General features: G+C 34.6%; 1 protein-coding gene across 1 annotated transcript; it reads right to left on the bottom strand.

Annotated features, from left to right (window-relative positions):
- Positions 1-10498: 10498 nt before the first annotated feature.
- LOC138910374 (uncharacterized) lies at positions 10499-11515 on the bottom strand. The gene is made up of 2 exons (XM_070201609.1): positions 11096-11515; positions 10499-11041 (listed from the first exon to the last, which is right to left on the bottom strand). Exons 1-2 carry the CDS (start codon positions 11513-11515, stop codon positions 10499-10501), a joined length of 963 nt encoding a protein of 320 aa, XP_070057710.1.
- Between the last annotated feature and the right edge of the window lie 5199 nt (positions 11516-16714).

Raw genomic sequence — 16714 nt, 5'->3', positions numbered from 1 at the left:
AAATACTGTATTTACTCCAACTGATTTGGCAATAAAAGCACTACTTTACTACAAGTGACGGAAGAAAATAATGCAAGCAATTAGGTAAATTTGTAGTAAAGCTATCAATACTAAATAAAAAAGAACTTTGGTGGATAAGAGAGATCCAAGAATGTTGAATTTGCCTTGTAATAATACCAAGCATACAATTCAAGATTCAAGCCTAAAATCTACGGTACATCCTAGCTATATAAACACTTTATTTTCTCCAAATGTACGCCATAATTTTCCTCCTAGCTGTATATACACTTGATCTCATGGAAGGTATATACAGAGTTAAATGTACTATATCAAACTCCACTCCAAAGAACAAGTATAGTATGTATGCAAATCAGTTTCTGTTTTTTTCCTCCTCAAAAGTCAAATAAAAAAATAAAAGCAAAACAGTGAAGAATCTGAGTTCTATATATGTAAAATCATCCTCCTTAGTCCGGGCTTTGGACCAACCGTGATACAATATAAGTCAAACACATGCGAAGTTAAAAGCTTACCTTTTTTGGTTCTTAAATCAAAGTCAATCAATTTGGGGACGACAAGAATCTTAATATTTTGTTAAATCATTTGTAATATTTGTTTTTAATGAATATCTTAGTTGTTCGTGTTGTAACCAACTAATGAGCATTATATAACATAAATTCTAATGTTCTTTTGAATCTTCAAAGAAAAAGAAACAAAAGAAAAGAAAGTGAGCTTAGATAAATGTAGCAGAGAGAGACAAAAATAAATCTTACATGCCAGTTTGAATGACTTGCTCCGACATTTGAACACAAATGCTAGATAAAAGTCTGTTACCAGTAGAAATATGTAACTTTAAGAAGTAAATAAAATAATAAAAGGTGCACCACTGGAAAAATGTATATCCGGGATAATAAAATGAAAATGGAATAAAGTTCTTAGTAAATCACCTTATGTCAACAATATCACAGGAAGGCAACTCAAACGATTTTTGATTTTACAGTTGCGGCAAGCATTTTAAAGACCATGTCAGCTTGCATCTAGCATCACTTCTTTAACTCCCACGTTTATATACTGAAACAACCAAAAGAAAGAGCGCACTGTTAAAATATCATTTGGTCATTCTCTAGAGATAATATTTCCTTTATAATGCATTAATTAATCTTCTTCCACAAAGGCTTCTCACTACAGTTAAAACTATGGATGTTCCCAAAATAACTAAGGTATAAGAATATTGTGTGTTAAAAAAAAAGTATACGCAGTGATACCTAGCTTGTCAAAGAAGTGGATCTTTGAAGCATGAAACATGTAAACTGAAAATAATAATCAAGACAAAGTTTATCAATAATACCATAAACAAATATGGTATACACGGCATTTTTTGCACTTTCTAAAACACTTGATACTCCATGAACAAAATTTAGCAACTCGGTTTGTCATCTACTTCAAATTAATGTCCTCAACAATCCTTCATAAGTGATGATATGTTATTTTGTTCATCTCATTAGAAAAGTATTTTTTTAGCTCATCAATTTGTGAGAAAAAATATAGTCCACTAACATACTTGATATATGGGGAATACATCACATAAGCAGAAGGTGAGCTACCTATTGTTGGCTTGTGTAGAATTCACAGATGAAGCAACCAATCATTTTTAAGGCATACAAACTTCAAAAACTAGTGCATTTTCGTTTTTCAAATGCTCGGAATATCAAATAATAAATATAGACAAAGAAGCTAGTTAACAAAGACAGTGAAACAACTTTTGAGTTTCAATTTTTCTTTTGTATAATAAATGATATGTATTCTAAATTTTTACGGTTACCTAATAGCCCATAATAAACACAGTATTATGCTGGGTAAATTGGCTAGCAAGTGCATGATAAATTGCTCATTTGTCTCAACCAATGTTCCAACCATATGGAAAATTCACCACTAAATTTGTCTCAACCAATGTACTCCAATTTTTTCTTCTTTTTTTTAACATCACGTAGCATAGATTCAGAATCACAATATAGGAACAACCACACAATGTATTCAGACAAATGAGCAAACACCTTATGACCATCTCTTTACATTTACCTATTTAAAAAAGAGAGCTCACATTCTTCTCCCAAGATAGATTTTCAGATAAAGGGAACCAACTGTAATATTAAAAAAATAAGCACGTAGATATAAATCATCTTTCCAAAATCACCCATTTACTACTTTACCCGATTTAAATAATTTTAATCCAACAATGATTTCGAAAATTGAGAAATTAAGAATAGCAAATGCAGAGGATCTGCAAAAAAGGTGAGAAGATTATAGGCGAAAATAGGAAAAACATAATTCACCTAATAACTATACATGCAGCTCACATAAACCGAGCATGGAGAGAGTAGAGCGGAAAATGGAGTAGTACATTGAAAAAGGTGGGAAATAAGACAGCAATTCAAATTGAGTTCTGCAAAGACAACATCAAGCAGATCAAAGCAAAGCGAGAGACAAAATCGACAACGATCAACACTGTACTATGAGAAAATATGGTTGATTGCCACATTTTTAGCAGAGCTACACGTGCTGCTCTGTGCAGATAGTTCTCTCTCTCTCTCTCTCTCTCTCTCTCTCTCTCTCTCTCTCTCTATATATATATATATATATATATATATATATATATATATATATATATATATATATATCATTTGAAAATAATAAGATAACTATTAATTTGAGAGAATAAGTCAAAATTTAACACTAATATAGTTCTCGACCCAAACACACGTATAAAACACTTGTGTAAAATCTTGCACTCGTCATTTGCTTCTTGTATACATTTTTCTATGTTCTACATATTTCTTGTGAATTTAGTTAATTTACTTTCTTCTTTGTTGACCTAAAGACCTTAATAAAACCAGCAATTACATCAATCTATAATTTTATATACTCTTTAAGGAATATGTTTTGTGATCTAAATTAATAACAACATATCTTTTTAGCATTTCCAAAAGTGCCATAATAAATAGCACTTCCTTGGTTGCATCGTATGTGAACCTATTGATTGGATATCGCGTTATGACCAAATACTGATCAATAACTTAAAACATAATTTTACTCGTAATATTAGATAACTTTAAAATTTGATTATGGTACAATATTGGTCAAATTCTGCTTTTCCTTATTATGAAATTTTAAGTGCTTCATTCTAATTTATGAATGTTTTTAGATTTATGGAGTATTTAACTTAACTATGACTAACTCACAAAAGTTTATATGAACAATTATATGTAACGTATTTAGTTGTTTGATACGTGCATCAAGTGAAAATAGGGTTGTTGAACACTTCATTTACTTCATGTGACATAATGCATTACGAAATGGTAGTAAATAACAGATTTATTGTACCTATCATCCCCCAACCTGTTTCCCTGCATTTATCTTCCTAGTTTTTGCAACATACACATGTTCTCTTTTAACAGTGCGAAACCTGGAAACTTATCTATTTATTTATTTACTCTCTCTCTCTCTCACACACACACACACCATTTTACAACAAAGATCGTGTCCCCAGTTTCATGTATAGTGTTCCCTTTTGCACCTTGGGTTTAAAACCAAACATTGGCCCATCTGTAAAGCCTACCAAGAATGGATCAACACAACATATTTGGACTTTTAAATCCGTATAATCGGTTGAAGTGCAGAAATAGCCGCTTTTAACACTGTTATTTAAAACCCAGTCACTCTAATAGCCTATTTGGCCAAACTTCTAAAGCCAGCTTATATTTTTTCTCAAAAGTATTTTTGATGAGAAGCAGTTTATGTTTCCTTAATTAATTTAAAAATTACTTCTAAGCAGCAATTAGTGTTTTGACAAACTTTTAAAAAGTGCTGCTAAATGTATTTTTCTCAAAAGTATTTTTCAAAAAAGTATTTTTAGGGAGAAACTACTTCTTCTACTTCTGCTCAAAAGCATTTTTTTTCCTTCTAAAACTTTTACCAAACACTTCAACTTTGGAAAAAAAATATTTTTTAATAAAAAAAATACTTTTAGCCTTAGAGAAGCTTAGCCAAACACGCTATAATAATTTTAAAACTCAGACAATCTTAAATAAGTAATTAATGTAATATTTAATCAGAGCCGACTCTAATGTGTTGAGTAGTAAGGCTTGTGCCTTAGGGCCCCAAATTTTGGGGGCCACATTTTTTAGAAATTATAGGTTTATAGGTATTTAAAAAATAATATTTAGTACTTTTAATATAAAAGTAGAGTTTTTAATATAAAAGAAAAAGAAAGCTCTTTAGATACATAAATAAAATAATAATTTGACTTACTTAAACATGGGTATATGAATAGTTTTTTCAACATTTCAATTTTTTATTTCTTGTTCCTTTATTATATTTACTCTCCCTTTCTTAATTTGTCCAAGTCAATCTTTCTTTTCCGATCTTTTCATATTTTAGAAACTCCTTCAATCTTTCTTTTCCGATCTTTTCATACTTGAGAAACCCCTACATATTTTCTGTATTTCTCTTTAATATTCACACTCACATTCTTTCTCCAAGAAATTTAAGTTTTCAATAGTTCTATACTTCTATTGCTCTATAAAATCTTATCTAAAATTAATAATATCTCAAGAAAGATTAAGTGAGTTGGCTATATTATCAATTAAAATGAATTATTAGGAAAAAACGATTATAAAAAGGATTATTTACACTTTGTATCTCAAAAATCTAGAAAAATGGGTCTCACATTAAACTTTGTCTTTAGGCTCGCATATACTTGAACCGCCCCTGTATTTAATACCCTTCTACTCTTGTGTTGCGCTTCTTCTTCTTCTTCTGTGGGTTGCTACTGCATTTTCTTCTTCGTATTAAACAACAACAACAACAACAACAACAACAACCCAGTATAATCTCACTAGTGGAGTTTGGGGGAGGGTAGAGTGTACGCAGACCTTACCCCTACCTCCAAGAAGGCAGAATGATTGTTTCAGGTAGAACCTCGGCTCGATAAAAATATAAAAAAAGGACAACAACAAGCATATCAATCGAAAAACCAAAGTAAAAATACAAAACTAATAGTAAGTACTGTAATCAGAAAGGCGAAACGAAAGTAACAATAAGGAATAGCAGAAATAAAGAGATACTTTGAATTTACTCTTAAACTCGCAAAACATAAGAGATTCTATTATTTTTTCTTTCAAGGATGGGACATATCCGGTGTAGGCCAGGTTGTGACTAATTATTTAAGGCCAAGGAGATCGAGGGCAATTAGTATTATGATTGATGCATCTTTACACATTTGGGTTTCATAATTGCATTTGCAACATGCCAAGGCCTAGAGTAATAGATGTTACTGTTTAAAAAAAAAAAAACACGAACACGTTATCCTGTTTTGTTTTTTCATATGATCTACTGGGGGCCTCCTTAATCCTTTTGTCACTTAATTTGCAAAAGAAAATATTATTGGTCAATAAAGTGAATATCTCTCAATCTAATATTAAATCCCATCAAGATTTTAGTTTATGTCCACTATGTATGTTGAACTACTTACGACCATGTACTGGAGTTTGTAAATATTCATCTGTTAATGTGTATGTAGAAATTAAACCAAGATTAGGAATCAAAACTTATTTAGGATTTAATATTTATAGTTTCTTTAATTTAGGTCTAATTAGATTTTGTAGTCAAAATTAAATAGGAATATTCTAATCAAAATAGATTTTGTAATATTATAAATAATTGTGATTCTATTTATTTTCTTAGGTTGAATGTTGATAGGTACATCGCAGAAATAAGAATTTAAAAGATTATGAGTGAATAATCAAAGCTCGGAGTGCCTCTCTTTTGTTTGCTAATTTTATTTTATATAGCTATTATTAAATCTTTCACTTGTGCTTATTTCATTTTGTAAAGGTAGCTTTTTTTACCTCTATAGTGTGACAATTCCGTTCTTAGTGTTTATCACAAAAAAAATAGTGAAAAAGATGAAGAAGGGCATGCGTAAATGTTAAAAATCGCAATGATTATTGATGAACATGTAGCAACTAAAGGTTCTTTTATTTAAAAATAAAACTCTTCACATACAATCCAAATTATAAAAGCTACCTTTGTCACCCACTCTTCCTATTTTCTGTGACTTATCCCCACTCTCTCTCATCCAAATCATGGCAGCTACCACCACTAGCTGCGGCGGCTTATTTAGTTTCCGAGCAAGTTCCGACGAGCCAAGGGTCCGGTCGTCCTCCACTCCCGGCTGCAGAAAACTTGACGGGATGGCCATGTGGTTCATCAACGGCGTTGCGGCCGCGTTTTTCGCGTCGTTGGAACGGTGTTCTTGCATTCGTATTGCCACTCATGAGGATGAAGGTGAAGATGCAAACGACTTGCCTTTGATGTATAATGATGGCAATTATGGAATTTCCAATTCCAGCAGTTCTTGTTGCAGAAGGCCAATATTGACTAAAGGAAAGAAAAATAGAGACTTTTCTTAGGGAAATAATACTCAACATTACAAAATTGTAGTGTTTGGTAATCTGGTATGTATTTGATCCAGAAAGAAACAGCAACTGGGAAAAGTATGATCATATGTTTGAATATGGAATATCATTTTAATTTCATGTTTTGTGAATATTTCGATTTATATCAATTATCATGAATCCTTTGATGATTAATAACTTGAAAGTTTTGAAATATTGTTATTATAATTAAAGTCCTTTTTAATGTCTTTTTGTAGGAGTTGTGTGCTTATAGTATTAATTTATTGAATGATTGTTAAAGCTAGTAATTAATCCTTGCCAATTTTACATTTTGCTCATACAAGAAATTTTGCTAGAATTTAGATCAAGCTTCATTTATTGGTTACCGACTCTTTTGTTTGCTTGTTGAAAATGAAAAAAAAAGAAAAAAAAAAGAGGTTAAATCTTTTTTTATTAAAACGTAAAACGTAATTCATCACTTCCTTGTCTATTTCGGGAGGGGAAGGTAAACAGGATATTTATCAGTCCGTGAGTTAATTAAAAGTAATTAATCACTATCTTTTAATCTGACCACAAGCAATTAGCATCAATTCTATTATTTCTGTCTTTTAGGTACATGGAGATTAATATCATTGTCAAATCCATCTGATATTACATTACATTACATGTTATTCATAATAAGAGGCAATGAAGAACACATTGGAGGATACAACAACTCAGTATAATCTCACTAGTGGGGTATGGGGAGGGTAGTGTGTACGCAAACCTTACCCCTACCCTTAAATAGAGAGGCTGTTTCCGATAGGCCCTCGGCTCCCTCCCTCCAAGAACTTCTCACCTTGCTCTTGAAGTGATTCGAACTCGCAACCTCTTGATTAGAAGTGAAGGGTGTTTACCACTAGATCAACCCACTCTTGCCAAAAAGAACAGATTGGAGGATCTTTGACTAAATTTCATTCATTTTTATCCAATTTTTTTCCTCGGGAATCGGATTTCATAGAAATAATTTGGTTTGGATATTAGTTGACCGTGAATAACTGAGCAAGGAAGGGCTTGGTCTTTGAACCTACCCTAAATAATATCTGAATGAATTGCAACGTACTATTCACTATTTTAAGTTAATCCATAGATTAATACGGTCAGACTTCTTTATAACAATAATTTCTATATTATATCCATTCAATATAAAAGATAATTTTTTTCAAAATCGATTTTTATGTTATGTTATAATATAAGTCCGATATAACAACACTTTATTATATCAGCTAAAAAATATCGGAACAAACGAGATTGTTATACACTTATACTGTATTTTTTCTTGTCACGACTTCTAAGCAATTAATTTTCTACTTCTTCAGCCTTAAAAAAAATTATATAAGTAGCTTCAAATTCCTTTTCATAATGAAACTTCGACCCGAAAAAGTTGCTAATTAATTGATTGAAAACTGCCTTTATTAAAAAAGAATATCTCATTCGCGGTACAATAATTATTTTAACATCATTTCATGGCCACCAATGTTTTTTGAAATACATTTGCATGTTGTTACTCCATCTTTTTCAATTTATATGTAAATTACCCTTTTCAATTTTGAAACGTTTTAGAATGTTCGGTACAATTATATTTTGTTATAGTATAACTTTCACATTTTTTAAAAATTTAAATTTAATAAACTGTTCATACTTGAGCTTTCATGAGAAATTTATTTATTTTTAATAATTATTTTAGTAGTTCTTTTATCATTTTTCATGTAAGTAAAATTATCGGGAAATTAAACGAAGAGATCAACCAAGTGGGCGATTCACGCACCAAAAGGACAGCAATAACAGATCATGCTTGTCGATATTTTTATAAGCAATTTGTAACGAAAGTAAACATTTGTAAAATAAAGCAAACTAAAGCTACTTTAATCATTCACTAAATTTACTTTTCCAATCATCACGTATCATGTTGTCTTTTAGACCATTACATTTTTCATAGACCTACCCTTTATCCTTTAATTTGCCAACAGCTCACCTCTCCATAGCTAAAGATTTAGGGGTTTGTATGAATTTAGTAGCTTTGACTAGAGCTCTTAACAATCAATTAAATAAATGCAATAATAAAGTTCGAATCCAATAAATTAAATGGATTGTGATAGAATCTCAATTCATAACTTATTTAGTTTAAATTATTAAATATTTACCCATATTTACACCAACTAATTAAATACATGACACATATCTTTGCAAATATAATTATCACTAAATCATATGTTAATTAATTTATATTTTCACCTTAATGCATCACTATATCCGCCTCTGCACCTCTCCTTATCCATAGGGAGAGGGAGAGAGGTAGGCAGTCTTGGATGAGTTGGCTATGCTTTTACAACAACAACAACAACATACCCAGTCTTATCTCACACCGTGGGGTATGGGGAGGGTAGTGTGTACGCAGACCTTACCCCTACCTTGTGAGGATAGAGAGGTTGTTTCCATTAGATCCTCGACTCGGGAAAGCATAAGCACCACATTAATGAAAATATAGACAAGAAGGGACAGTACCAAAAAGTCATATAAAAGCATAATAAAAAGAATAAGATATTAAGGTAATCAACAATGAAAGAAAACTACGGTTAGTCATAAAAATCTACTGCCCACAGAAAATGAGACTGCATGCCAATACTACTGTTATGAACACTCTAGACTACCTACTCTACTACCCTAATCTTCGACCTCCATACCTTCCTTTCAAGGGTCATGTCCTCGGTCAGCTGAAGTTGCGCCATGTCTTGCCTAATCACCTCTCCCCACCTCTTCTTTGGCCTACCTCTACCTCTCCGTAGGCCTTCCAATGTCAACCTTTCACACCTCCTCACAGGGACGTTTGTGCTCATCCTCCTCCTCACATGACCAAACCACCTAATTAGTCGCGCTTCGCACATCTTGTCCTCAATAGGGACTACACTCACCTTGTCGCGAATAACCTCATTTTTTATCATATCTAACATGGTGTGCCCGCACATCCATCTCAACATCTTCATCTCTACTACCTTCATCTTCTGTACATGAGCGATCTTGACTGGCCAACACTCAGCCCCATACAACATCGTTGGTCTGACCACCACTCTGTAGAACTTACCCTTAAGTTTCGGTGGCACCTTCTTGTCACATAAAACACCGGAAGCGAGTCTACATTTCATACATCCCGTCCCAATACAATGTGTGACATCTTCATCAATATCCCCATCCCCCTGAATAATAGACCCAAGGTACTTAAAACTTTCTCTCATAGGGATGACATGCGAGTCCAGCCTCACCTCCCCTTCCCCCTCTTGAGTCTCGCCGCTGAACTTACACTCTAAGTATTCTATCTTGGTCCTGCTCAACTTAAAACCTTTAGATTCCAGGGTCTGCCTTCATACCTCTAATTGCGCGTTCACATTGTCTCGCGTCTCGTCAATCAATACAATATCGTCTGCAAATAGCATGCACCACAGCACCTCCCCTTGGATGTGGCGTGTCAGTACGTCCATCACCAGAGCAAACAAAAAAGGGCTGAATGCCGACCCATGATGCAACCCCATCATAATCGGAAAATGGTCTGAGTCCCCACCCACCACCCTCACTCGGGTCTTTACTCCATCATATATGTCCTTAATCAACCTAACGTAGGCAACATGTATACCTCTAGCCTCCAAACATCTCTACAAAACCTCCCTCGGAACTTTATCGTGCGCATTTTCTAAGTCGATGAACACCATATACAAGTCCTTCTTTCTCTCCCTATGCTGCTCCATCAATCTCCTAACAAGGTATTTGGCTTCTGTAGTCGAACGCCATGGCATAAACCCAAACTGGTTCTCGAAAATAGACACCATCTTCCTCACCCTTAACTCTACCACTCTCTCCCAGACTTTCATAGTATGGCTAAGCAGCTTGATACCCTGATAGTTATTGCAATTTTAGATATCACCCTTGTTCTTGCATACAGGAACCAATGTGCTCCACCTCCCCTCTTCGGACATCTTCTTCGTTCTAAAAATGATATTAAATAACTTGGTGAGTCACTCCAAGCCTGCCTTTCCCGCACTCTTCCAAAACTCTACCAGAATTTCATCCGGTTCGGTCGCTTTGCCCCTACTCATCTTACGCATAGCCCCCTCAACTTCATCAACTCTAATCCGCCTATAATACCCAAAGTCACAACGACTCCCGGAGAGTTCCAAATCACCCACAACAGTGCTCATGTCCCCCTCCCCGTTAAAGAGACTATGGAAGTAGGTCTGCCATATACGACGGATAAGCCCCTCATCTAACACTACTCTACCTTCTTCATCCTTGATGCACTTTATTTGGTCTAAGTCACACTCCTTTCTTTCTTGCGCCTTGGCTAACCTGAACAACCTCTTATCCCCACTTCGGCCCTCGAGTTCCTCATACAAATGACTAAAAGTTATAGTTTTGGCCACCGTAACTGCTAGTTTTGCCTCTTTATTAGCCAACTTATAATGCTCCTTATTCGCCCTCTTCTCCTCCTCGACTACACTTTCCACTAGCTTCAGATACGATGCTTTCTTGGTTTTCACTTTTCCTTGCTCCTCTTCACTCTACCGCCAGTCTCCCTTGTGACTACCAGAGTAACCCTTTGAGACCCCTAATACCTCACTCGCGACTTCCCTAATGCACTGCGCAATCATGGTCCACATAGCGCTTGCGTCCCCACTACTCATCCAAGCCCTCATAGTCACCAGCTTGACCCCCAACTCCTGCGCTTTAGCTCCCGTCAAGGCTCCCCACTTGATCCTATGTTGGCTATACATCGCCCTCCTCCTCCTCCTCCTCCCTCTCTTCCTCATGATCCCAAGGTCCATTACCAGGAGCCTATGAAGGGTCGAGAGGTTCTCACTCGGGATAATCTTGCAATCCATGCAAAGAGCTCTATCGGACTTCTTGCAGAGTAAATAATCAATCTGAGTCTCGTCCACCGAACTCCGGAAGGTGACCAAGTGCTCCCTCTTCTTCGGGAAACTCGAGTTTGCTATCACTAAATCAAATGCTCTAACAAAGTCTAGCAGGGACATTTTTCCTCCGTTTCTATCTCGAAAACCAAATCCACCATGTGCATCATCATACCCCCTAGACGTCGCTCCAATGTGTCCGTTGAAATCTCCTCATATGAAAAGCTTCTCGGTATGCGGGATACCACGCACCATCTCATCCAAATCCTCCCAGAAACGTCTCATGACTTCCTTATCCAAGCCTGCTTGGGGTGCGTATGCATTGATTATGTTCAAAGTAAAACCTCCAACAACTAGCTTAATAGTCATCAGTCTGTCATTCACCCTCCTAACCTCCACCACTAGTTCCCGGAGATCCTTATCAACCAAGATACCTACCCCGTTCCTTCCCTCCACCCTCCCAGAATACCAAAGTTTACAACTATCCACATCCCGTGCTTTATCTCCTACCCACCTAGTCTCATGTACACAAGCTATATTGATCTTCCCTTTCTCGAGAATCTTCGCTAGTTCTACAGATTTTTCAGTCAAAGTTCCTATGTTCTAAGACCCCACTCTCAGCCTAGTAGCTCCCTTAGCCCTCTTACCCTCTTACCCCCCGCATCCCCTCTCTCGCGCTGACGCCCCTGAGGACAAGACCTTGCTCTACCATCGTTCACCAAAGCCACTATAATCTAGGAGTCACTACGCAAGCACTATCCCAAAAACAAGCAACAAAAATAAAATGAATTACCGAAATATAATCTACCACTAAAGGTTGCAAAACAGGTGAAGAAATAAAATAAAGGAACTAACATGAACTATAATTTATAACTAAAGGTGAGACTAAGTGTGGCAAGTGGGGCGGTCCGGGACCGGGACCATGGTTCAAACGAGCCTAACGGACCAAACGGGCCAGGATCGGTCCCTTGGCGGGCCAGGACCGGTCCCAACGGTACTTTTTTTAAAAAAAAAAAAAGAGTCGTCTAGAAAATTTAAAAAACAGTCATTGGGCTGTCAAAAATAGTCGTTGGCTATTTAGAAAATAGCCATTTAACCTCCCCAATTTTGTTTTTTGCCCCAACCGTTTTATAATTACACTTTTTCCCTATTTTCAACTATAAATACCCCCTCATTCTTTCATTTTTTCTTACAAAATCAATATTAATCTATCACAATCTCTCTCTAATTTTCTTCTATACTTGCTATTATTGCTTACTATTGTTACAATTTGTGAAAAAATTGTGAAGTTGGTGAATTGAAGTATTCAAGTCTTCAATGATAATCAATTTTCAACAAGTTGTTCGTCAATTCGGTAAACTCATTCCAACTCTTAAGTCTCAATTTTCATATTAGATGTATTTGTCATATTTACCATTTAATTGTGGGTGATGGTATGAGAATTTTAAATATTAAAATTGAAAAGGTTAAAATGACTCTTAACTGACTTTTTTATTCAAGCCGTAGAAGTAGACTTAGAGAATATTTTAAAAGATGCGATGAATTTGGCCTAAGAGAAAGAAAGGTTCCTAAACCTTGTCCAACTATATGGAATTACATGTATGAAAGTTTGGTTGTTGCATATGAATATAGAAACCCCATAAACTCAACGTTTAATACACATGTAAGTGATGATGATGAGCACCTTACGAATGGGGACTGGGCTAATGTTAAAATGCTTGTTGATTTTTTAGAAAAAATTCATATTACTACAAATGAATTTTCTGGGCAATATTATCCTACTATTTCTAACTGTTTAGTTTATATTGCAGAACTTGTAAATTTGTTTACTCAATTTTCAGAGAGTGAGGAAATTTATAAACTTGCTATTGATTCTATGAGAAAAAAGTTTAAAAAATATTTTTTCCCTATTCCCCCTATTTATGATGTTGCTGCTTTGTTAATTCCTTGTATGAAATTAGGAGATCCTCAATTTTGGTATGAAACTATTTATAATGGCTTAGCACTTGAAGATGCTGAGTTGGCTGGACTTCCGAAAGCAATAGCCTCAATTAGAATAAATGCTCAAACTATTTATAATGCTTATCAAGTTGCATTAAATCATGCTAGATCAAATGTTCCAACTCCTTCTTCTTATGATTCTCAATCATCTAAAAGAACTGCGGGAGTAGGGGCACTTAGTGCTTGGGCGGGGTTTATGGGTTCTCAAGGTTCTAGTAATAATGATTTTTCACAACTAAATGAGCTTGAAGTTTATTTGTCGCAGCAATTTGAGGAAGTGAATTCCGACGGCTCCTTTAATCTTTTGCAATAGTGGAAGGACAAAGAAAAATACTTTCCGGTACTTTCAAGGATGACCCGAGATATTTTAACTATTCAAGCTTCAACAGTAGCATCAGAGAGCGCTTTCAGTCAAGCAAGACTTCAACTCGGTGATTATAGAGCGTCTATGAGGGAGAGCTTGGAAAAATTAGTACTTTCCAGAGATTGGATCCGTTCGGAAAGAAGAAATTTTGGACTTGCTGAATCACAACCAGAGGAAGACGAAGCTTACGAAGAACTGCTAGCTGAACTTGCGGATGATACTGCTTCGCCCGACAATGGAAGCGGTGATGACCAAGCTACTTTTCCGCCACCACCAACGGAAATTCTTCCGAACCTTGAAGGATTTATGAAGTTTGTAAGAGATACCATGTAACTTGTATGAACAAAAATTAGTATGTATTATATAACTTGTATTTTGACACATCTTGATTAGTTTCTTTTTCTTCTTAATGGTGGTATTAGCACTTTGTTGTGCTCATTTGATAGGGGAGGAAGACTAAGAAAGATATTGCCATATTTTTTTAATGCTATAATAAAATTATAATGCATTACTTTGAATATCTCTTTACAATATTTTTGTCTTTAAATTTTGAATTAAAAAATTTAGGTCACAATTCTATAATAAAATTTACAAGGATTGCCTTAGATATTTTTTTTTTACATCTTTTTCTCTCTAATTTCAATTCTATTTTTTTTTTAAAAAAAAATTAATATTTTAGCCGTTGGGCTCACTTTGCCCGTTTAGCTCGGAGGCCCGGCCCATTTAGCCTGGGACCGTGAGTTCGTGGGTCCGGTCCCGGGCCGGTTCCTATAAAATGACCGTTTAGTCCATTTAGTTAGGGACCGGACCGGGACCAGAACCGTTTGGACCGGACCGAGACCAGAACCGTTTGGACCGGCCCACTTAGCCAGTTTAGGACCCGGACCGGCCCACATGCCACCCCCTAAGTCAGACAAACAGATGAGGAAATAGAACAAAGGAACTAAAGGACCTATAATCTACAACTAAAGGGTAGAAAAATAGGTAAAGAAATACAATACAAAAGCTAAAGGGCTATAATCTACGACCAAAGGTCACAAAGAAAATGTGCAATAAAGATTATGCTTTTACCTTTTAATTAATTCACATACAGCTATTGGTCACCGTAAATGTAAAATATCTGTGTATCAGTGTGTTACCAACACTTCAAGACTCAAAATTTGGATCTATCTTCTATTATGACATATCAAATCTAGTTTTATTTAGTGTGAGATCCAACCTCTGCAGAGTAATTTTTGGAGGAAATCCTTAGGCGTTCCTTCATCTCTAGTTCCAAAATTTAATGAATTGTTTTTTTTTATTCCACCACCCATGAGAATAATTATTTTTTTTAAAAAAAAAAGCTACATAAGACCCTCTCAACGAATTGAGTTAAATGCAAGTGAGCGTTCAAATTTTTTAGGAATTGTTACACAAATAGCCGGTCAGATTCGACGTTTATTTTTTTTAACCGGTATACATAAATTATATATTATTTATACACAGTTATACATATGTTATACACGAATTATATGTATATTATACATCTATCGGCTATTATTTATTTAAGAGATCAGGTGAACGACTATTTGGGTTAATTCTTCCTCAAAATATGTTGAAAAGCCCATTTCTACTTGCTGACCTAGACCCAATCACTATTGTAGTTGGCTCCACCAATCAGGCCCAGCCAGCCCAAGATTAAGAGTCATGAGACGAGCAACTGGAAACTTCTATCGTTGTGAGTTGTGACCTCTAATTATCACTTGAAAGTGCTAAGTCAATGCTGCTACTTTAGCATGCAAGTATGTAACTAATAGCCATGAATAATTCAACAGCCTTTCAAATGATGAGAATCTTAGGTCCAATCGAATATTATACCATATCATGTACGGTCAGACCTCTCTATAATAACATTTCTGTATAACAAACATTCACTGTAAAAGCCAAGATTTCTCCGGAACCGATTTTTTAAGTTATATTTTACCTCTCTATAATAACTTTTTACCTATAACAACAACAACCATATTTATAGCAGAACGCTCTTTGTAAAATTACCCATCTATAACAGCCATATAGAATCTTTAAGATTACTAATAGTAATTCTAAAAATACGCGCACAATCGTTTCTACCAAACAAAGTTTCTATATTGCATAAGATATAAGATTTGAAGATTTGCACATGATATCTTTTTCATTAAACAAATTCCAAAAAATATTTAGAAATAAAATTTAACTGTTAAGCTCTTAAATTGTTTTCAAAGTAAAGCTATTGGATACTTTTTTGCCGAAACTTTGGACACAAATCTTCACCAATTCAAACGTTATATCGCTAGTAAGAGAATGAAATCTACGAAACAAGCTACAATTACAAAATTGTTCCATCAATCTTGAAAGAATTTATTTTTCTAGGTAGCTACCTTTAATATCCGCCTTAGAGTTTAGTTATGAATTTATTAATAATGTATTAGTTTTCTTCAATATTTAACTAGTAAAATATGCATATCTTTTGAGATTTTAAATTTGAATAATTTTCTTATTTTTTATATGTAATATTAAAAAAGGAAAAATAATTGATTTTTAGATAATTTTTATCTATAACAGCCAAAAAGTATTTAAACGTCAAATGTTGTTATAGGTGTATAACAGTCATTCACTATAAAAGCCAAATATATCGAAACAATCGAGACTGTTATAAAGAGAGTTAGACTGTAGTTATTGATTCTTTCTTCATTTTAGTATATATATCTTTTTTACTTTATCCTTTAAAGAGTATAACACGTTTACCGATAATTTATTAATGAGTGACTTTAAGAGGAATATATGCTCTTTTAAAGCTTTTTTTCCAGTATCCGTTACATGCCGAAGATAATTACTAATTCAAGTCATTAGACAAGGAGATAGCGAACTTCTTCCTTGTGTTGCAACGTACGAGTTATTTATGAGAAAATAAAATCTAAAATATATTTATAACTTACAAT

Source organism: Nicotiana tomentosiformis, chromosome 4, assembly GCF_000390325.3.
Source record: "Nicotiana tomentosiformis chromosome 4, ASM39032v3, whole genome shotgun sequence".
In the NCBI taxonomy this organism is placed as follows: domain Eukaryota; kingdom Viridiplantae; phylum Streptophyta; class Magnoliopsida; order Solanales; family Solanaceae; genus Nicotiana; species Nicotiana tomentosiformis.
Note: the sequence above shows the minus strand (reverse complement) of the source record. Positions and strands in the feature narration are given on the sequence as shown.

Excerpts from the sequence above, each read along its gene's own strand:
- LOC138910374 (XM_070201609.1), bottom strand. The coding sequence starts at position 11,515 with ATGTCCCTGCTAGACTTTGTTAGAGCATTTGATTTAGTGATAGCAAAC. Across the intron at positions 11,042-11,095 it reads TTAGGGAAGTCGCGAGTGAG|AGTGAAGAGGAGCAAGGAAA; the intron begins GTATTAGGGGTC and ends GACTGGCGGTAG.